The 22,780-nt window shown below is 45.3% G+C and overlaps 1 protein-coding gene across 2 annotated transcripts in view; it reads left to right on the top strand.

The window, feature by feature from the left end:
* LOC148036900 (serine/threonine-protein kinase D6PK-like) overlaps positions 1-21,377 on the top strand; it is a 35,551-nt gene extending 14,174 nt beyond the window's left edge. The window contains exons 2-4 of one of the 2 annotated variants that reach the window (XM_087675822.1): positions 19,133-20,315; positions 20,412-20,727; positions 20,830-21,377. In XM_087675822.1, coding sequence (XP_087531948.1) covers positions 19,133-19,997 — 865 coding nt within the window. In that variant the 3' untranslated portion in view covers positions 19,998-20,315; positions 20,412-20,727; positions 20,830-21,377. Of the gene's footprint in view, positions 1-19,132; positions 20,316-20,411 lie in introns of both variants that reach the window. The other variant, XM_087675821.1, reaches the window with a different exon arrangement.
* Positions 21,378-22,780: the final 1,403 nt, after the last annotated feature.

Below are 22,780 nucleotides of genomic sequence, written 5' to 3'. Positions count from 1 at the left end.
CATTACTTTAGAAATGGCAGCTGGAAATACAACAGGGACAAATTCACCTTTCAACTTTACATCAAGTGTGAGTATCTTTCCCTTATGTTGAATAGTGATCTTTTTTGCTTGAGAATCAATCACTGTATGCATATAGTGACACCATGGCATACCAAGCAATATATCACAACCCTCAAGTGGAGCATTGAAGAACTCTTCGCTGTCCACATATCCTTATATATGCAATCGAAGCTTTCCAATGAGCGATGTGATGGGCTCTGCATGATCTATTTTGCATAAGAATCAATCACTGCATGTATATGGTGATACCATGGCATACCAAGCAATACATCACAACCCTCAAGTGGAGCAATGAAGAACTCTTCGCTGTCCACATATCCTTGTATATGCAATCGAAGCTTTCCAATGAGCGGTGTGATGGGCTTTGCATGGCCTTTAAATGCTATTCCAACTTTCCCCATGGGTCCCATCTCATCCTCTTTAATGCTTAGACGGGTGGCCATGTCAACACAGATGAAGTTGGCTTGTGCACCATTATCAAAGAAAATCAATGTATGCTGATCCCTAATTTTGCTGCATGCTTTGGACAACTTAGTAGCATCATCATTGGGTTGATTATTAACAACATCGGGCACCAATCCCATTGATGTTTTGGGCTTCTTTCCTTTAGAATCTCCTTGATTTTCTGATTTTCCAGCTTGTTGCCTATTGGGACAATCCCTTGCAATGTGACCCTCTTGTTCACAAATAAAACATTTTTTTGTAACCATCAATTCCCTATGCTGTGCCAATGTTTTGAACCCTTTCTTTGTTGTTTTGCCCACTTTTTAGGCTGTTTTTCATATTTTCCCCTTTTCTCAACCTTAAACAACTTTTTATTTGGCTTCTCCCCACTCTCTAGGAAACCGAATCCTTCCCATGCCAGCAAAGCATTGGCTGTAGCAGCAGTCTCTATTAGTTGAGATATGCTAGACACGATGGATTTAATGTAAAAATCCTTGATTCCTTTGGGCTGTCCACAGATATATTTTTCCACTTGCTCAGGAAGGGGTACTAGGCGATAAGAAGTAATAGGCAGCAATGCATCCCAAAACTTCTTATTATATTGCTCCAGATTCTTACATTCCTTAGTATCCAGCTTATTTCATGCTGTCATAATGCTAATCTCAAAGGTACTTGTCAATCAATTCGATGCAAACATTTGCTTGAATTGTACCCATGTTGACGGTGCTCTACCTTGCATCAAAATAGTAGACCACGACTATAATGCATTTCCTTTCAAGAAAGGGTTTGCCTTTTAAATCTTCGAGGACTCTATGAAATTTCCCCTTGAATAGGTTGCATCTGAAACCAGCCTTCCTTCTTGGAATGGATGGTGATAACCTGATTTAAGAGTTAATTACAACAATAAATAAATGCACATAAAATGAAATACACACTTTACCATAACATTCTTGGACAGTAGACACCTTGTTGGCCCCAAAATTGGCGCCCCTTGCAGTATTTCTTTAGCTTTCATTCAATTGGAAGGAGTATAACTTGAGATTCTTCAATCTCCTCTTGCTAACCAATTGCTCTTGCTATCATAAATGACCAGCAAGCCTTTTGGGTCATTTGCCCCTTGATTCACCCAAGACTGCTTCTCCAATTCGACCCTTGGCTGTCCAAAGCCTGCCCCAAATCAATTCGGGATGGGCTGGCTCCTGAAATCCCTTGATAATATTCAATTATTAGCTGCTGATTTCAGTCCCTTGAGCCTTTAATCTTTGGTACGGATCCCAAGGTGGCTGCTAAACCCTAATTTCTACTGTGAATTAGGGTTTACTGCAGAAATTACAGATCAGCCCACCAAAAATGGCTGAGATCTCTTCCGAATGGCTAATAATTGCTGAGAATGGCTGAGTATTGGCTGAAGGAGATGAGAGAATGCTGTAGAGAGAGAAAATTCTGAGATTTTTCACGAAAAACTGATCAAAATCAGCTGCTGCCCTGCTGTACTAGCCCCAAACAGATGCATCAACAACAATAGGAGCATCAGAGACTGTGATCTTCAGGAGAAAGTGCATCAGCAACAATTGCCAGCTTCCCAACATCAAGAATATGCAATCTCCATCACCAAAATGGTCTCCAATGGCTGGGAATTGGCCCCAAAAGCTGGCAGCGACAGTCCAACACCTCTTTCCAACAGCTCCAAAAATGGAAGAACGAGATTTTCCTCTCCCTTCAGCCCTATTTAACCTTTCCTCCACTTGCATGGGAAAGTTTTGCCAAGTGGCAGCTTTTTTAATCCATTTTTAGCAATTTTCAGCCATTTAATTAATTTTTAGAATTAATTAATTTTGAAAATTAATTCAGTTCTTAATCCATGCTGAGAAAATTGACCTTGCCTATCCAAAAATTAATTAGCTAGGCCATTTGCAACCCAAAGTGGTCCCATGCATTAATTGACCCTTGGACAAGCATTAATCCATTAATTAATGCCTAGTCCCTAGTGTCACCACTGACACTTAATGGCCAATTAATGGTCCTAGGCGCAAACTGACACTAAAATTCACCTAGAATCTAACAAGTGTAACTTGTTACAACTTTTGCCTTTGACACCCATCTTTTTCACAGGGTCCTTCGGTCTTCAACTGTGAAAAAGTAGCTTGCACCTCACATGTGCAACACATGTGTATCTTTTAATTGCACATTTGATTAATCCTTTAATCAAATGCCAATTAAACATAAGCAAAGCATCAAATTTTCACGTCCTCGTGACAGTATCAAACTGCTGAATGAAAGTCAAAGATTTTAGCCTATCTTGTACACCATTGAAGGACTCAAACTTCATTGCTTTTCCACCCTCATCATAGTCTTTTGCTGCCCCTTTGGGTGTCAAGTTGTCATGCATTGGTGTTGCAAAAAGGGTGCATTTGCTGAATTTACATCAAAACCAACGCCAAACGGAGCATTTGCATGACCAACATTCATTCCTTGAGCCCCATAAGCATTCAGAGGTGCAGATGCAGTACCAAACATGCTACTTTGTGCCCTAGGCATCAAGCTAATGTTGCCATACATAGGATTTTGCATATTTCCAGCCATACCCAAATACATTGGACCTTGCACACCATGCATTGGTTGCTTCATACCATAGGGATTTATGCCATATATTCCCGTATGCGGTCCTTGTTTAACCATAGCATGAAAAATCGTGCTTTCACCAAAATATTTTGGCTAGCCCATCATAGCATGTATGCCCGGCTGTCCAAAATCCATTGGATTGGCACTTCCGTGATGGCCCCGTAGGTACCAATAGATTTATTTCATTAGCACTTTGGAAGCTTCAAATGAAGGGTTTGACATCATCTTCGGTGCATCTTATTGTCCCGAAGGTGAAAAGAGGTATTCTTCTTCTTGGCTTTGCTGTACTTCTTTGAAGCATTCAAAAATCAGGTAAATTGAGGACCCTTTGCCAATTCAACAAAGAGATTTGTTGCTGTCCTCATACGATTCTTGAAATGGTCATCAAATTCCTCTTCACTTTGTTGGTCATCAGCCTCCTTATGCCTTGAAGGCCGTGCATCTTGCCCAACAGCAACATTTTCATCTTGCTGTCCATGGTCTAAGCCTTGTCCAAGGCCAGACATTGCATTTTCTTCATTTCCATGTGAATGTTCATACTGAGAGGCATCATCACTACTTGAGTCCATCTCACTGTATGAAGATATATTGCTATAATTTCTTAGTTGAGAATAAAAATCAGCACTAGCACAAAGCTTTGGCTTGCAATCGAGTGCCTTGGGCCTAGTAAATCAAGGGATTGAGTGGTAATCCTAACGATAGAACCATAAAACCAGCCTTCCTCCTCAAATAGGATGGTAAATAACCTGATTAAGCACTATTTACAGCAACTAACAAATTCACAAAATTGAAATGCACACTTTACCATATAATCTTGGACATTGGACATCTTATTGGCTCTAAAACTAGCGCCCCTTTCGGTATTTATTTAACTTAATTGAAGAAGAAGTTGATGTACAATGGGATTCTCTCAATCCCTTTCAGTATTCCAACTTCCCTTTCTGTCCAAAATGACTAGCAAGTCTGCAATCTGATTTGCCCCTTGATTTGGGCAGTTAATTGGTCTTCATTGCTTTGATAGAGATGGAAAATGCCCCAAATTCATTGATTTGCTGGTTCCTCCACTTGAATTTGATTGAAAAGAGCTTCAACCCTGTTGAACCCAAGTCTTGGTGCTTCCAATTTTTGGCAGGCTTCTTGAGGTTGCTACTAAACTGTAATTTCTGCTTTGTAGATTAGGGTTTACAGCAGAGAAATCTGAAATTTCTCAGCCTTTGGTGATCTCAATGTTGTAATCTTCGGAGCAAGGCTAGGAGATGAGAGAGAATGCTGAGAGGAGAGAAAATTCAGACTTTTTTCGTGAAGAACTGAAGAAAATCAGTCTTTTACTGCTGTTGCCATGTATCAACAACTTGTAGATGTAAAGAACTAAAGAAAATCAGTCATTTACTGTTGTTGCTTTGTCTCAATAGCCTGTAGATGTTGCCGCTTGTTGTTGATCGGTCGTCTCTTGCTCCTGGTTGTCTCAGAAGGTTCTCTAATGGCTGCAAATCAGACCAACAACATCTCCTCCCTCTCTCTTTGGCAGGCTAATACACTAAAATGCCTCTCTCTAGCCTCTAAAGACGTTTTTCAGTCTTGCATGGGCATTTTTGACAAGTGGTAGCCTTTCCAAATGATTTTTCTTGCATTATTCATAATTAAATATTAAATTTCAGTCTTTAAATACTGAAAATTAATCTAATAATTATTTTAGTGTACTGAAAAATAATTAAATTGGCTAGGCAACTTCCATTGCCGAGTATCTATGTGCCATCTTTGACTATCAGATTGGCGTTAGGCACCATTAAGCGCCACTTCTCTAGTGTCACTAATTGACACTTATGGCTAAATGAATGACGTAGGCCAATAACTAGCACCAGATACCACCAAGTACGTGTGCAATGTAACTTGTAGCAACTTTTGCCTTGGATATCCCGTGATTTTCTCGGATCTCAGGCTTGTAAATTTACTCTAACCCCAGTTACACCTCACATGTGTAACATTTACTTAACCATGTGGTTAAAAATTAATCCACATGTTAAGTGAGGTTTCAAAAATACATGTCCTCATGATAGACATCATGGAGTAGGTTGCAAATATTGACGGAATAATTCCTAATGCCTCTTTTATATCTATAGTCTTGGTTGGCCTATCTGATATCTATCAGAGTTTTGCCGCTGCACTTTACTTACTTGCAAAAGGAGATGTTGAGGCATACACATTTGATGCATTGTTGCCATTGCCCTAGGAACAAAGGGAAGTCATGGCAACCCTTAAACTCAAAAGATAAAGGTAAAACAACTTCTTCTATAGACTACGGACTCTTCAAGCACCAAAGATGAAGATGCTAAGAAAAAGCGATGCAATTATTGCAGAAAAAAGAATTATGTTATTGCAGAATGTAAAAAAAGGATGGCAAGTGAAAAGAGGAAACAATTGGGCATGAGTGTTGCTGAAAATTCAGCAAGTGTGAAGGATGCAACGGTGCATTTAGCAAGCTTGGACATTCATCAGTCTTATGCTTTTGTTGTGCGTTGTTCGTATGATCCTTCTTTACTTACACATGGTCTATCAGTGGTTGAAAATAGCAGCTCATGGTGGTTGATGCTCTCGGTTGGAAAGCCTTCTTAAATACCTTAATAATTGAAGATCCTTCAAGACAAGGAAGTCTCCTAAGTCTTATCTCAATGCCTAATAACCCTATTTTTGATGTTGTGGTTGCATTGAAACCTCCAATGATCCAAAATAGTTGGAGATCAAGAGGATTATTTGTCTAGAGAAGAAGACCCTAAAGGATAGGGCCAAGTTCAAAAACTATCTTTTTCACGATGAACTGTTGTACTATCAACAAAGGCTATATGTATTCAAAATTTGGGAGTTGAAGAAGAAAATCTCACGGGAAGCACATGACAGCCCTATAGCCAGACATCTAGGCTATGCCAAGTTTCTGAATTTTGTTAGAAGAAGCTACTATTGGCCAAGAATGAAAGTTAATACTCTTAGGTACATGACTCAATGCTTGGCTAAAGGATCAAGGTCAAAAGGGTCAAACCACTTGATGAATTACACCTTCTGGATATTCCTAAAATGAAATGGAAATATATTAGCATGTACTTTATTGTTGGCCTATCCACTGTGCAATGGATGCATTATAAATGGGTTGTTCACCTTGTTACTATGCTTGTAGGGTTGTAGCAAATGAGATACATAGTGCTTGCACAAGAAAATTTGATTAACCAGGTTGAAGGCAAAGCTTTAAGGACCAAGATTACCAATGCAGTATGTTACTTTTTTCTTGAAGATGCCTTTTGTAGGTATGGATATGTAGGAAAAGTGACTGTAGATAGAGGAGAGTTAGATGCAAAAGAAGTTTGAGAGTTCTTTTCAAGACTAATGGCATTAACTTCAGCTTATAATCTCGAGGGTAATGGAAAGAGTAAGAGAGGTCATAATTTTATAGTAATGTCCTTGGTGAAGGCTTGCAGAGGAAGAGTCAAAGAGTGGCCACAGTTATTGCCTTTTTCTTTGTGGTCAGGTCGTACCACACACATTGCTACCAGAGGTTATATATTGACTGAGCTCATATATGGGCAGAAGCCAGTGATGCCTATAGAGACAATGACCACTATATGGGCATGATTCCATGGGAAGAAGATTTGACCAAAGAAAAACTCTTAGCTCTTAGGATTCAGTAGCTAGAGAGGAGACTAGAAGATATTAAAGGTGCAGTGTAGAGATTGAAAGAGGCAAGACTGAAGAACAAAGAGAGATTTGATAGGAGACACAGGTTGAGACCCAAGGCTATTGAAGAGGGTGATTGAGTGTCGGTATATGATAGTGGTTTGGATAATCAACACAATACATTCAGGAAGGTATCCAAGAGGTGGTTTGGACCATACATTGTGATGTAGGTTTTTGACAATGCTATATATCCCTTTGCAAACTAGAGAGGACAGAGCTTCAGATTCTAGTCATACGTAAAATAATCAAGATAGTTAAGAGAAGAGAATCAAAGGAATATGAAGAGCTAGAGCTTGAAGATGAAGAGACAAAGTAGGATATTGAAAAAGAAGAAGATAAATAGGCCGAGTTTCCAATAGTCTTGGCATATTGTGTCTCACAGATTTCAGCCTGCAGACTGCGAAGATTGCTCTTGGGCCCGACGAAGTTCGAGATCCTCAAGTTGGAGATATACGCAGTATTCTCTTTGCACACGTGTATAATTCTGCATCCTTAACGGCATTCTTCACTGCAGATTTTTTGCGTTTCACTATGTCTTTCTCTCTCTCTCTCTTCTCTCTCTGTTTACACATTGTCACGGTCATTCGCTTCCACGTTGCTTCACTCTGACATGGTATTAGAGCATTGAAGGACTGACCTAGGATCGACCTATTTGAAGAGGAGTTTTCAGCGCGACACAGGGCTGCGTTTTCAGCGTTTAAGTGCAAGCAAGTGGGCTGCGCATTAGAACAAGGCTGAGGCGAGCGTGGATGTGCGAGAAAAGAGAAGATTTGCTGAAGTTGCTGCTGTTTTTTGCTGTTAGAGAAGGAAGAAGGCTGCATTTTTGGCCTTCAAGTGCAGATTTTCCTTTTCATTGCCTTTGGTGGGTGAAGAAGGAATGGGACAAGCGAACCTCAACCCAAGCAAGCTATATTTTCATAGTCAGAGGAGGCTGCCTTTTGTGTTTTGTGTAAGCATTGTAGGTGAAGATGTCTTTTGAGGCCAAGACAGAGTTTTAGGCGATCATGGACCGGAATTGGTAGAGCTAGTTACAGAGGCTATCACTTGTTCTTCTTCGCACGACGAGTCCAAACTCTCTTCCAGTGAGAAGGCAGAGTTGGCAAAGGCTCAGGCACATTGGGATAAACTCAATGGTTGCATTTTTATCTCTCATGTGCTATAGTTGTTATCGCTCATATAGAGCATTTGACGGTGGCTAGGGAGATATGGCTGGAGTTGGATCAGATGTATAATCAGATGACCGTCATGAAGCGCGTTTCTTTAGAAGTGCAAATGAGAACTATGAGTGTCAACAAGTTATTATCCATGTAGGAGCATATCAACAAGCTAAGGTAGCTTCAGATGCAGGTTCAAAACGTAGGGAAGGTAATCACTTCTGAAGATAGGGGGATAACGCTCCTTTCATAGCTACCGCCTCGCTTTAGTGGTTTTTATTCCACCTTGATTGCTTCAGGGCGGTCTGCGACTCTTCGGTGGGAAGAGTTGGTTCCTATGGTCTTGGATCAAGAGGAGCAACTGAAAGGAACCAATGCTTTGAAATCTGAAGCTTTGGTTGGTCAATCCTCTCAGAAGAAGGGGAAGAACCAAAAGAAGAAGAAGAAAGATAAATCTAAGAAGAACAAAGACAAGGAGAGTACTTGTCACATTTGTGGCAAAATAGGTCACTCAAAGAAGGTTTGCCCCGACAAGGAGAAGAAGGAGAAATCTTCAAAGGATTCCGGAGCAGTGGCTGCCCCCTCATCAACTGCTTTCCTCCATTTGGAGGTGATTGAGGATTCGACTTTGGCGGCTTTTGATGTTGCACTGATAGCCCCATTTACTCGGGAGTGGATTGCTGGCAATCGTGCCTCTAGGCACATGACTCCTTCAGTAGGTGTTACTCATTTGTGGCCTTCTCATGGTTAGATTGTTATGGAAGATAGTTTGTCTATTCCTATTTAGGGATGGGGCAACATGTATCTTATTCCAGATGAGAGTGGTGGTGCCCATGCATTTGAGGTACTTTATGTGCCAGCTTTGGGGTATTATCTTCTCTCGGTGCACAAGATTTGTGCCCTTGGTCTCTTGGTTGAATTTGATGTGGATTCTGTTTGGATTCTTGATCAAGGAGCAAGAGCGGTTCTTTCCTCAAGTTATGAGGAGAATGGAGTTTACAAGTTGTAGTCTTCTTCTACCTTGATTCCTCTTCTTCTTACCTCCCAAACTCAGTCCGAGCTTTGACGTGTCTGGCTTGGTCACCTCAATTATGAATCTTCGGAAGGCATCTTGTTCGAGGTTTGTTAGATATTGTAGTGAATCAGCAACCTTGTGTATCCTGCATCCGTGGGAAGCAGATTCCTAATGTTGTTCCCAACAAGGCTTTGAGGCAGTCTTCAGCACCCTTGGAGCTTGTTTCCACCAATCTTTGTGAATCGATGAGGACGGATTCCCTTCGAGGGAGTTTGTGTTTCATGCTCATTGTAGATGATTACAACAAGATGACATGGGCCTATTTCTTCAAGCTGAAGTTGGAGGCTTTCTCCAACTTTAAGGATTGGTTGCTCTTTGAGGAGAATTGATCGGGCCGGAAGTTGAAGACCTTATAATCGAGAGAATTTGTTTCTAATGAGTTTGCTCGGTTTTGTGCAGATCATGGCATACACCAGGAGTTTGCCAATACAAACACCCCTTAGGAGAATGACATTTTGGAGCAGAAGAATCGCAGTGTAATCAAGATGGCCCATACCATGATGGAGCATCGTCAAACACCTCAGTGTCTATGGGTTGAGGCTGTGACTACTTCAGTTCACATCCTTAATCGTTCCTCTACTTTTGCTGTTGTTGGTATGACTCCTTTTGAGGTGTACTTTGGATCAAAGCCCGATGTTTCTTATTTCAGGATTTTTGGGTGTAATGCTTATGTTCATATCCCAAAGACATAGTGTGACAAATTTGAAGCGACTTCCAGAAGACAGGTGTTTGTGGGCTATAGCTCGCAATCTCAAGGCTACCGATTGTACAATCGTGTTAAGCGGGATGTCTACATGAGCTGTGATGTTCGGTTCGTGGAGGTTCAAGCCCTAGAGGGGGGTGAGGATCACCTTGTACTTGGCGATCCCGGTGATAGCTGGGACCCAATGATAGTTCCTCTCGAGTCTGTGTCTCTTAAGGACTCTTCTTCGGATGAGGAGCCTACTTTCCAGCCACCGTATTCACTGATTGGACCTCCGTTAACGATGGACCTTCCAGAAACTTCAGCACAGATGGAGAGTGCCGAGGCAAGATTCGGCCTTCTCCTTGTTGGGCTCATGACACGCTCGAGATTCAGGGATCGAGGGGGTCCCTGAGGAGTGACAACCGCAGGATGGATAGCGGAGGTCACGGCGGCACTAGGCACACACTATGGAGCTTGTTTGCTCCAACTACTGTTTGATGTCCTCAGTAGGTGCATTGGCAGGCTGCTCAGAGGAGACTTCGGTTTCTGAGGGGAGACGTCCGACCTTGGGATTTCCTATCCAGCAGGTACAGGTGCTTCTGATCTTGTTCTCGCAGGTTGGAGTGATTCGGATTGGGCTGGCACCATGGACCAAAGGCGGTCTATTGCAAGTTATTGTTTTACCTTGGGTGTTGGTGGTATCTCTTGGAGTAGCAAGAAGTAGCCCACGGGAGCTCTTATCTTTGAGACTGAGGCAAAGTATCGGGCTGCGTCTTCTACCACATATGAGATAGTGTGGCTTCGGCGTTGTTGGAGGAGCTTGGCCGCCCCCAGACTCTTCCTACTAATTTGTGGTGCGACAATGAGAGTTGCATTGCCTTGGCATGGAATCCCGTATTCCATGCCCAGACAAAGCACATCGAGATCCAGTACCACTTCATCAAGGAGAAGCTCTTTGGCAAGATTTGGAACTTTTTTATTGTTGTGATTGACAAGGTTGAAGTGGTTTTGGGCTGTTTGAGGCATATTCAGGCTTTTTTGGTAGGGAATTCTATAATATTTCCAAGTGTTTCCCTTGTATTTGCTGGGGTGGCTGGTCTATTTGGGTTACTCGCAATGCATTCATTTTTCATGTTGCCTCGGGCATCTAGTGTCATATTCCAAAGCTTAAGGGGCTTCTTCAATGGCAGCTTGATTTTATTCAGCATGCTGATATCTTGACCAAAGATGATTTAGTTTCTTTTTTTTTGCAAGTAAAATGCGGTAGATTATATTACTGAAAGAAACTGATTACAACGGAGTGCTCATGCTCAACAGACTAGCTGGAGCTGATGAAAGTCACAAATACATCATGTATACAAGCCTCTCGAGGCGGTATGGGGGGGATGGGGGCAAGAAGCCATTGGGGGGGGGGGGGGGGGGGTGTGTATCGCCATTTGGGGCTGCCTGCCTGCATTATGAAAAACAGGTCCTAGCCGCCCCAAGTGCGCATGAAATGAGATCGGAGCTTCTGATGAGCCCTGGACTCGCCTTGCACCTGATCCCATTGGCCACAGAGGGAGTGGATGATGGAGGTTCAAAGCTTTGCTAAGGTCGCCTGTACTGAAAGTCTCTCTCCGTTGAAAGCCTCTTGATACCGCACCTTCCAGATCTGCCAACCAGTAAGACTCCCTATGATCTCCCATACCTCAGAGCGGTTTGTTGTGGGCTCTAGTACCTGGCGGATGGGTAGAGCCTCCAAACCAACCACTACGCACGGCCTTGCCTCGATAATGAATATCATGTCCTACATCCCGGCCTCATACAAAAGGTGACGGCCCTGGCTGACTGCCTGCAAGCAGAAAGCTCCCCATGAGATACATCCAAGGCTGGGTGCTTTACGGCGGAGGATGCGGCATGCTCCTCTCCACATGAGCTGCGCCGCCTCATATGACCAAAGGCAGTGCTTCGGGTTTTCCAAAGGCTGTTGTGTGCAATGCTTACAACCTCCCTCCTTCTGCATTTAGGCAAGCCAACTTCTCACCGCCAAGCCTCCATGTGCCACAAGCCATAAGAAATACGATACCCTCCTCGGCCTCCAGCTATCCCATAGGCGGCGCCAGAAGGTCTGTCAGAAAGGCTCTGTGATGCTGTGCTCCGCCCAGTGCCTGCTACGTGACGTCGCCCAATCTATATCTTCCTATATCAGTATGTGTTTGCCAATCCTGGCATTGTACTCCAGGAACCTCGGTGGCTTCTTGGCGACCGCAGTGGCTAGCCATAGCCACTCTCTCGGATTCCACTCCAGCTCATCAAGTGGCCTGCCCTCCCAGATCCAGAGGCGCCACTCCCTGAGCTTCTTCAAGAAGACAAAAGGGTCCATCCGTCATGTGTTCCCCTGAAGGCTAATCACCTGGATCCTCCTCCATGAAAGGACAGCTATCCCCTCATCTTGCTGCCCTTTGTCAAGAGCTAGACACCCCATCTCCTGTACGGTGAAGGTCCCAGGTGGAGTGCCGTCCACTCTACCTGCTACCTGTAGGGGGATGCCTGTTGGTGAAAACCTAGCGGCCCATACCTCCCCAAGCTCTATCGCCTCTAGTATCGGGGGAGTAAGCCACTTCTGAGGTATTGCTGCATCTATCTCTCTTCTCCTCAACTCCACTCCTCTTTGGCAGCCTGATACTCGCTGCAACACCTCCTCGTCCACCATCTTGTATACCTCCCGCCATGTCCAGATGGTATGAGTTGGGCCGATCTCCCAACCAGACCACTGGATGTGGGGCGCTTGCTAATCTGTGCCCCTTCTTGATCTCTGACTCATGGGCTCCAGATCATTGGTTGACGGTCTATCTCCTCTTGGCAGCCTGGGGGGCTCTGGATTAGCGGAGGCCCTACCACACGTGGAGCAAGTTGCATAGGAAAGGTGATCTGGGCTGACGTGAAGATCCATCTCAGGGACGGCCTCCACTCACCGCTAAGTCTCGGTCTATAATCCTGAAGACCCTCTTGCAATAGGACTTTCCAAGTCTGCCCTCTTGGTGTGAGGCTGCAGACAACTAGCTTGCCCAAGAGGGCCATACTTTGATACTTTGGGTCTATGATCAAGCCCTAACTTTGGGTCTATGATCAAGCCCTTCCTCTGACCGATGCCGTATGATGGTCACCCACGCCACCTTGGCCTTGGAATCCCTGGAGCCGTCTGACTGGACCAAAGGAAGTTCTGTACTAGGTGGTGAAGTTGCACTACGCAGGATGAGGAGAAGCACCAACACAAGGTGATGTACCAGGCCGTCGCTAGGAGGACCTGGTTAACCACAAGGGCTCAGCTTGCTAGTGAGAATCGATGTGAGCCGTGCTTCAGTAGGTTAGCTTCCTTTGAATAGAATTGAGGACTGGAAGAAACTATTGGGCGGGAGTGATGTTGAGTCCCACCTGGAATCCTAGGTAACGGATGGTCTACCCTCTGCTCACCCATCTAAATCCCAGGTGGACGGCCCACTCGGTGCTAGAGTCCGGGTCTGTGAGGAAACCAACCGACTTTCGCCACCTCAAGAGCCAACCTCACTCTCTCCAGCATCAATTCATTGTGCTCTATATAGAGTGCTGTATCGTATGCATACTTTGAGTCTAACAACTCAATCTCCTCTCTTACTGGAAGTTGGAGGCCGCGTAATCCGCTCACACGTGACCTGAGGAAGTGAGACATCACCTCTGCAAAGAGTAGAAACATGTACGGGGCCAGGGGGCAGCCCTACCGGACCGATCTCTCCAACTGAAACTCCTTCCCTTACCTACCACCTATGAGAACCTTGCTGGTGTCCGATATGTAAAGTGCGGAGATCCGTGAATCCAAGCTTGGGGGAAACCCAACCTTAAGCTTTCTCGAAATCCAAGAGTAGTACGGCCAGTCTCTGCCCACTGTGCTGAGCCCACTCTATCGCCTCAAAGAAGGTGAATACATTGTCTAGGATGCTCCTATCCTGGACAAAGCCTCTCTGTGTGTCATTGATGATGTTTGGAAGCACGGGGCGTAGTCGCCCACCAATCATCTTTGCCATTGCCTTATAGGACACTAACAATAAGGTGATCGGTCTCCACTGGGAAAGCTCCAATTAGTCTTTCCCTTTGGGGAGAAGACTAATAAGGCCTGCCAAAAGACTCCCTGGCATTTGTCGTGAAGTGAAAATCTCTTGGAAGGCCATCAGTAGGGGGTCCTTCAGCACCTCCCAGTAGGTAGTGAAGAAGGCCTTAGAGAGGCCATCCTCTCTTGGGCATTTTTGCTCGTCCTGTGTAAGGAAAGCCTTCTCTAGTTCCTTCTTTGTGAAGGGGGCTAGGAGGGAGTGTCCCATCTCCTCTGTGACAAGGGAGGGATGTGATCCCAGACCTGCTGTCTACATCACTGTCGTCTAGCTGAGGTTGTCTCTTGCTGGAAAAGGCGTCTGTAGTAGTCGGTGGCAATCTCCATCACCTCGTCTGGGCTAGAACGAGTCCTCCCATACTGATTTTGAAGGCTGCATATTTGCTCTCCTGAGGTGCGAGGCTGGTGCACCTGGAAAGAGAACTCCGAGCTCTTGTCCTCTAGGCCAGCAATGGCTGCTCACGTGCGCACCTCCTGTGCATGGAGTGTGGGATCTCCTGGTGCCTCATGTAATAATCTTTGTGTGGTTGCAAGGTCTCGCCATCCTCCTCCCAGCTCTATTGCCTGGCTTGTGTGGCTGCCTCTTGGTAGATACTACTCGACTCGGCTAGGACCTCTGCAACCTCCTCTGCGATCCGCTCCCTCCTGCCCCACTCCCTGGTCCAAATTTGCTCAATCTGTCTCGTCACCTCCTCCCTCCTATACATCGAGTTAGGGATCTGATAGGATCGTGTCTCTAGGGCAAATGTTGGGGGATTAAGTGTCAGGAGAACTGGTCAATGATTGGACAACGTGGTGCCCGCCAACTGCCCAATCTGGCCTCCACGAAAGCCTCCCCACTCTCCCACATAAAACCTGTCCAACTGCTCTAGCAGGACTCCACCTAGCCGCTTGTATCCCTAGGAGAAGTCCAGCGATCTCTCTCTCCTTTGGAAGGCAGGGTCTCTCTAGGCATCGCATGCTTCTACTACCAGTAGAAAGATCTGCCATGCCTCTTCTCCTCCCCAGCCATGCCTTGGTAGTTTCTACCTTCGCCTTGTTGGTCCTCTAAAGCCTCTAGGTTGTTGAAGTCTCCTCCGATGATCCAGGAGTCTACCTCTGGGAGTCTATCCGCGATCTCCACCTAGAACCTGCTGCTGCCCTAACCTCCATAGGGGCATAGACATTGAGGACTCCAAGGCAGGAGTCCCCAATATCCAATGTGATCCATAGAACCCTCCCTGCCACTATCGTCCTGTGGTCTCGTACACATACGGTGAGACTTGGGTCAATAGAGATGCATACGCCTCCACTCCTGCCGTGGGCAACAATGGTTTTGCCAGTAAGATTGTGAGCTGCTCGGGAGTATCTTCCCTACCTGCTGGGCCTGGGTGGGAGTGACTTGTGCTTTTGTAGAAGTAAGATGTAGATCCGTCTGGCAAGGGCAGGTTACAGCTCTTGCTGAACAATTAACTTCTTGGAACCGCATGCCTCACTATAGTGGAGGCTATTCACATTCCAGGATGCAAGGTGTGAACTCATAGGGAGACCTGTGATTGACCGAGCAAGCATCTGTTCGGTGTGGAAGCTGTTGATGAAGAAGAGGAACTATGAGGTATACGTATACGCTTCATTGTCGGCCTAGATGGTGAACTCCATTCCTCCATGGTAGCACTCGGGTGGACCATAGGTGTAATGGATGCGCCTGGTGGTACCACCAAGGCGTCTATCAACTAGACTAGGAAGTGAGACTCCGTACATTGGTAGAAACGGGCCGCCTGTGCGAGGGGCCACTCAATCACATCCATCGGCGCTCTCCACTGCAGAGGGGCTCGAAAGATAATGCTCAGATGAGAGACCTTGGCCCCAGCCTACCCACCAGTTGATGTCCATCATGCAACCCGGCCACTGTTGGGAGAAAAGTGCCAGTCCACCTTCTCCCATCCACTAAGAGATGTGGTCAGCCACCTAGCTCTTCATTTCCTCTATCTGAGTCATCGTCCAGTCTCCTGTGTGAGAGGTCTGAAGGAAGAAGGCGTAGTTTTGTCCATCCGGCGGTGCTAGTAGATGAACCTTGCCGCTCCTAGACTTGCGTACCACGAAGATTCCCACCTCCAGGGGTAGTGGGAACACTCCGCGCTCCGCAACTCTCAAGTAAGACCATGGCCCACTACGAAAAAACTCCTGTGGTAGCAGCTGTGCCTGTCTTGGGAAAGTGTGATGGGTGGCACGAACGAAAAAACTGGTGGTTGTGTGGGGAGGGGGGGCTAGATTGCCGGTGGGTAGAGGATGTCGGCATCTAGGGCTCCTCACCTCTTGTGGGAAGGGGGGGGGGGGGGGGGAATGGTCACATGTACTAGGTGGGGATCAGGGGGAGGGGGGGCGCTGGTCGGTGGGGGTGATAGTTGGGAGGGGGAGGATCGAGGGACGATAGGGTGGTTGGAGGCACCCGGCGGGTGTGGGGGGGCCAATAGCTCTAGGTGAAGGGGGTTGTGGACTAGGGTCGGGGAGGCAGCCGTGGGGAGGGGGTGGGGTTTGTGGGTCCTCGGGTGATATGGCCTATGACGGCTCTGTGGGGGGTGGATGTGTAGACTTGTGGACCTGTCAGGTAGGGCGAGGAGGGGGGGGGGGGGACCGTGTGGTGCTCTGCCGAGGGGGCAACGCTCGCCCTCCTACTCCTTGCCGTGGCTATGGAGCTGCCTGCGGCCCCCCTTGCCATCTCTTTCTTTGTCGTCTCTGCACTTGTGTGAAACCGTCCGCATCCACCTATGGGCTTGTTGGCGAAGCCGCCCTAGCTCCGAAGCGCATGCACTTTGCTGCCTTGTGCCCAAAGTCATGGCATCGTAGGCACTATCCTGGCTGTCCAGTCACAATGACTTGCTGCTTAAAGGAGTGTCCGCCTGCCTCAATCTCTAGGAACTGTGGAATATTCTTGGTCTCTTTCACTGCCACCCGTACCTTTGGGACTCTTGCGGCTGTCACTGCGTGTGCAAAAGAGGTTGGAAGGACAGTGCCAAAGAGCTGTTCAAAGTCTTCCACCAATTGGCGATACTCTATTGCCAGTCTGGGGAAGAGAAGGGTAACCGGGTGTCTAAAGAACTTGTTGTGGAGAACAAATGCCTCCACTGTGAAGCCACTGTACCAGGGGACCATGTGGATGACCCCCTTTGTGGAAGCATAGGGTGAACTGGCCAGTAACTCACGGGCTGTGTCAGCCGAGGTGAGTCAAACCATGAAGATCCATTGACCCATTAGAACCACCTCCACTATCTGCGTTGTGCCGATGCGCAGTGTGGAGTGAAGCCAATCCCGAAGCTGGGCCATGGATGGGGAGTGACCTACTACCTAACCAAAGATCGATGTTTCTTTAAGCTCCAACTTTGCGGCACAGACGGCTAAGAGCTGTTCCTTAGAGAGGACAACACGCAAGGTGTTTGACTGGGGAGCACTCACAAAATGCATAGGCGTTTGATGAGAGGTTTCCATTGCGCGTCCCTGTTGAGAACCTACCAAACATGTTGTTGCGCTGCCGGAGGGGGAGGGGAAGTTGTTGCAAAGGGAGGGAGCAACTGGAGTGAAGGGGGGGGCAGTGCGGGTGTTGGGCCTGTCGGACGGGGCCGGGCTGCAATACGAAAGAGGCGGAGGACTAGGGCGGAGGAGTAGGGGTTCAGGCCCTCAGCCGGAGGGGACAAGGCGAGTTTAGGCGCGGGGGGGACGGGCGGAGCAGCGGGGGGGGGGGGGGGGCACCCAAGTAAGCCGGCTCACAATGGCCACAGTGCGGGTGTTGGGCCTGTTGGACGGGGCCGGGCTGCAATACGAAAGAGGCGGAGGACTAGGGTAGAGGAGTAGGGGTTTAGGCCCTCAGCCGGAGGGGACAAGGCGAGTTTAGGCGCGGGGGGGACGGGCGGAGCAGCATGTGCAAGGAGGCGGGGTCAGCGTTGGGGGGGGAGTCGTGTCAAGGACAAGGTGGGAGGGAGGCGGAGCAGAAGGTGGTGGAGTAGGTGGGGTCAGTGCTTTGGGGGGGGGGGGGGGGCGGGGGTCGTGCCAAGGACAAGGCGGGAGGGAGACGAAGCAGAAGGCGGGGGGTTAGGCGCAGCAGAAGGCGGGAGAAGATAGGTGCGATGGGGGGTGGAGCAGGAGCGCGGCATGGGACAGTGGCGGGGGGCGCGCTGGTTGGATGGTGGGGGGCGAGGGAGCAGCGGCACGTTGGTAGGAGCTAAGATGATTTAGTTTCTTGGTGTTGGGCAGTCTCTTTAGTGACCTTGTCTCAACTTTTGTACTTCTTTTCTAGTTAATATACATGTTAAGAAAAAAGAGAGAGGGAGAGGGGGAGGGGGGTCTAAAGGCCAACGTAACCTATAGACCAAATAGGTGATCGCAACTATCCATGGTATATCTAATCATGGATTTTCAAAGAAAACAAGAAAATAGTGCCATATATCCATATTAGAGTCCTTTCCTCCTAGCATTTAAAAGATGTGACATACTGTTCTAATGTAAGGATCGCAATATATGCATAATTGTATCTCCCGAGGTAGGCTCCTTGAGGATGTCCAATGGTGATGGGATGGGGCTTGGGAAGATTGCCTAGTGGTCACAATTTGCAATTTTTGAACATTTTGACTTGTTTGATTTTGTAAGATATGCAAGGCTTAGGCACATTTGGGATACTAGGAATGCCTTTATATTTGATTCAGCGTCTAGCATTCATGGTCATATTGGTTTAGATAAGGATTTAGTATTGTCGCAATGGCTTCCATGATTGTTGTTGGTGTTATTGGTGATGTAGCTTTGCCTTTGTCTTTGATTCAATGTATAGCATTTATGATCATATTGGTCCAGATAAGGGGTTAAGTATTGTGGCAATGGCTTCCATGATAGTTATGGGTGTTGTCAATGATGTAGCTTATTCATTTGTTAAGATATATTGCACAATTTTACTCCCCATCTGTGCACGATTTTATGTGTCTTGCTTGTCATTGCTGTGGAGGTTGGGATATTGAAGAGTTCAATTTTCGATTGGATTTTCCTTTATTGGCCCATTTGCCAGAAGGCCAATTGTACATCACGATTTTATGTGTCTTGCTTGTCATTGCTGTGGAGGTTGGGATATTGAAGAGTTTAATTTTCGATTGGATTTTCCTTTATTGGCCCATTTGCCAGAAGGCCAATTGTACAGCTGATTATATATTAAATACACCTTTTATGGAAAAGAGAGGGAGGGAGGAAGGGGAGGAGGCAGTCTGTTTGTAAGTTTTTTTTTCTTACAGGTTCTATGCAACGGAGGTTCTTCTTGGTTTAGAATATCTGCATATGATGGGCATCATATATAGAGATTTAAAACCAGAGAATGTTCTTGTGAGAGAGGATGGACACATTATGCTTTCAGATTTTGATTTATCTCTCAGGTGCATTGTCAATCCTACCTTGGTGAGGTCATCATCTGATTTTGATGTGTCAAGGAAGGTTTTGGCTTATTGCGTTGAGCCTGCATGCTTAACTCCTTCATGTGTGGTGCCTACATCATGTTTTTCTCCACGAATGTTTTCACAAAAGTCTAAAAAGAACAGAAAGCCAAAGAATGATTTTGGGATTCAATCTACTACTCTTCCTGAGCTGATTGTAGAGCCCACAGGGGCCCGTTCAATGTCCTTTGTTGGCACACATGAATACCTGGCTCCAGAAATCATCAAAGGAGAAGGCCATGGAAGTGCAGTAGATTGGTGGACATTTGGGATATTTCTGTATGAGCTTCTACATGGAAAAACACCATTTAAGGGTGCTGGAAATCGGGCCACTCTTTTTAATGTTGTAGGTCAGCCACTAAAGTTCCCAGAGTCTCCAACGGCTAGCTTTGGTGCAAGGGATTTGATAAGAGGTTTACTGGTCAAAGATCCTCAACACAGGCTTGCATACAAGCGGGGAGCTACAGAGATAAAGCAGCACCCTTTTTTTGATGGTGTCAATTGGGCATTGATTAGGAGCATGTTGCCTCCTGAAGTACCCAAACCCCTTGAATTTAATCTGCCAGGGGCTAATCATGTGCCATCTACATCTGCTTCATCAACCGATATAAAGTCAGCAGCTCCTAGATCTAATTCATCAAACTCATATTTGGATTTTGAGTTTTTCTAGCACATTTTTATGAAGCGTGAATGTAATTGGAAAACACCAGCCATTTCCCTGTTTTAAACTTTTGCAGGGATACCAGAAACTAACAAGTAGGTCATTTTTGTCTCCACTAAATCTTTGCTGTAATGACACAGCGAAGCCCAGCTGTATCATACCCTTTGTGGACACTCATGATTTTCAGTTCACTTGCCTTTTCAATGACACGGCTGTCAGGGAATTTACTGATTCAAACTCAGCTTTGAGTTGTGTGTTGTGTGTCATCTTTTATGCTTGGAAGAATTTAGCTTGAGTTCAAACTCATGCAAATATTGTAAGCAAGAAGTAAGTCATGTCTATACTTTTTTGAATGGTATTAAGAGTGCTTCCGTCTAGGTATTTCAAACTCTTACTAATTGGGCCTGTGCTTTTTCTTTGAAGTCATTCATGAAGCAGGCATGTCACCCTCCATAATTTAATCAGCTGTAGGCTGTCAAGCAGTTCCAAGTTATCCAAACTTCTGGAGTTGGCCTAGTTACACAAATCCTGTGGAGGCAGTCCTTGTAAATGTTGAGATGGTCATTTTCCCAAACGTGAAACAGAAGAACATGTACAGGCATGTTATCGTTATGGTTTCTCTGCACACAGGTTTCTCACAAAGCAAGGGATCAACTCATCAGTGGCCAGCTGAAAGATGAGAACATGCTGACATTGTATAGGCCCTCTAGCACAAAGGAAGCATGCCCAAACAATCGTGGTATATATCCTATTTATGCATCGTGATTACTGCAAATGATTCTTGAAATGATAGCTAAATTGGCTTCCTGTGGCAACACACTCAAATTGTTGAGTTTTTCAGACACTGAAGCAGTGATTGCTGCCAGTAAATCCTTCCATGTGCTTCCAACATCAGTGTTGCTTAACTGGTCCTCTTTGACTCTCTCACCTTGCTTAGTAAGAAGCATATTAGTAATTTTGGATTACAAAAAAGCTCAATAATAAAGCTGGTCACTCATAAAGCCACAAAGGAGAGCTTGCACCACAATCTGAAGTGAACATGGGAGTTACATTTCAAATTCCTACCTTGTAAAACCATTGACATCTTCAACGTCCTTTTACCTGTTAGAAAAAAGGTGGGTAACAAGAGGCTTGATCGGTTCAAAATTGATTGTCTCCAGCTAAAGTCATGCTATTAGCATAGTACAAGTTGGATTTTGATCAAATTGTGTGAGTTCTCTATGCTAGAAAAAATTGCGTCTCATTGAGTCTCATTGTAGAACATAAAGACACAAGGTTACAAGGAAAATCTGTTATAATTGGCAGCTGAATGACAAACTGTGCTTGAATCATGCCTTTTGAGGTTACATGGTTTGTGCTGTAGTCTCAAAGTTTTGGGATGTAATTCTTACAGCAATAGTATGGTAGTGATGTATAAATTGTGTTATGGCTCTTTGAGTTTCTCTTATTCATTTTACAGTTGTGTATTTGAGAGTTGCATTCATTCTCTCGCTTCTTCATTGCTTGTGTTCTGTTTTTTCCTGTTACCATTGTTTTGAACTTGATATCAAAGTAACCATTCCACTTTCCTCTCAAGCTTCTTCTGCATGTGTGCCAATGATATTACATTATTGCTTCCTTCAGGTGCACTTAGCTCTCATCCATTTGTTGCGTACAAAGTAGATCATGGCTTGTGCGAAAAATCTGTGTTTTGGATGCATTTGAGACTTTGCATGCAAATCTCAAGCATTTTATATATCCCTCTTAGTCATTGCTATTTGCTATTTTGGGTTATTTTTCTGCATTGTATTGACCAAGTCTTCCACCAAGTCCTGTGATATAGTCCCTAGCTTTACCAAATGCACTTTGTTGGTTTGTCTTTCTATGGGCTATCAATTGAAGACAGACAAACTCGATAGTGATGGGGGAATACCTCTAGTCCCATTGCCATATTTTGGTAGTGATGGGGGAATACAACTAGGACATTGGGGCACTTTTTTTTCCTCACTGTGAGGTTTTTTTCCCTCGACTTTGTGCATATGTCCATTCAATATTAAACAAATTTAGTCTTATTAAATTTCTACATTGATAATATATTTTGTATTGTGTGTTCTCAAGTTGCTGCTTCTCCAAGTTGTGGATTCTTGCGATCTCGAAGTTGGCATCTGATATTAGATTAGGCTTCGACTTCTTGGACATGGTATTAACACCCTTTACTTCATCATTTTTTAATTGGAATAAGTTGAATGGGAGTTACATTAAGAAATATTATTGGACACTTGAATGGGAGTTACATTAAGAAATATTACCTCCTCGGGACACAATTTACATGAACACCCCATGCACCCTCGCGATGTTGATCTTAGCACAATCATGGTGGTTGAACAAACATGGTACAAGCAACGTGGTAGAAGGTTGATGCTCATAGGTTGACTTCACTTGGCCTTGCGTTGAACTCCTATTCCTCCTTTATTAATGTATGGGTTGTCTCTACCACTCTTTTATACCTTAAGGATGAAACTATCATATCTCCTATCTTCCTATGGATGTAACTAACCGCTAAAAAGGAAGTCATATAAGTGATGCTTTAATTCAGGAAGGCTCTAATTATAATATAGTTCTATATGATGTTTGGATGCCATTGGGCCAACCCATCTTGATCCCCACTCATACTAAGTTGAATCTTACTCCTTGTTACTAAGAAAATGTAATCCATTGTTAACTATTGAAACTCAAAGCATCCCTCTTATTTTTTAATCTTATCTCAAATAGAAAAGATGTGGTGAATAAACTTCTCTTGGTCCATCTCTTCA

This window comes from Lygodium microphyllum, chromosome 4, assembly GCF_053477565.2.
Source record: "Lygodium microphyllum isolate KBCC chromosome 4, Lygodium_microphyllum_v1.1.10, whole genome shotgun sequence".
Lineage (NCBI taxonomy): Eukaryota > Viridiplantae > Streptophyta > Polypodiopsida > Schizaeales > Lygodiaceae > Lygodium > Lygodium microphyllum.
The sequence above is the reverse complement of the archived record's forward strand: the minus strand, read 5'-3'. Positions and strand labels throughout refer to the sequence as shown.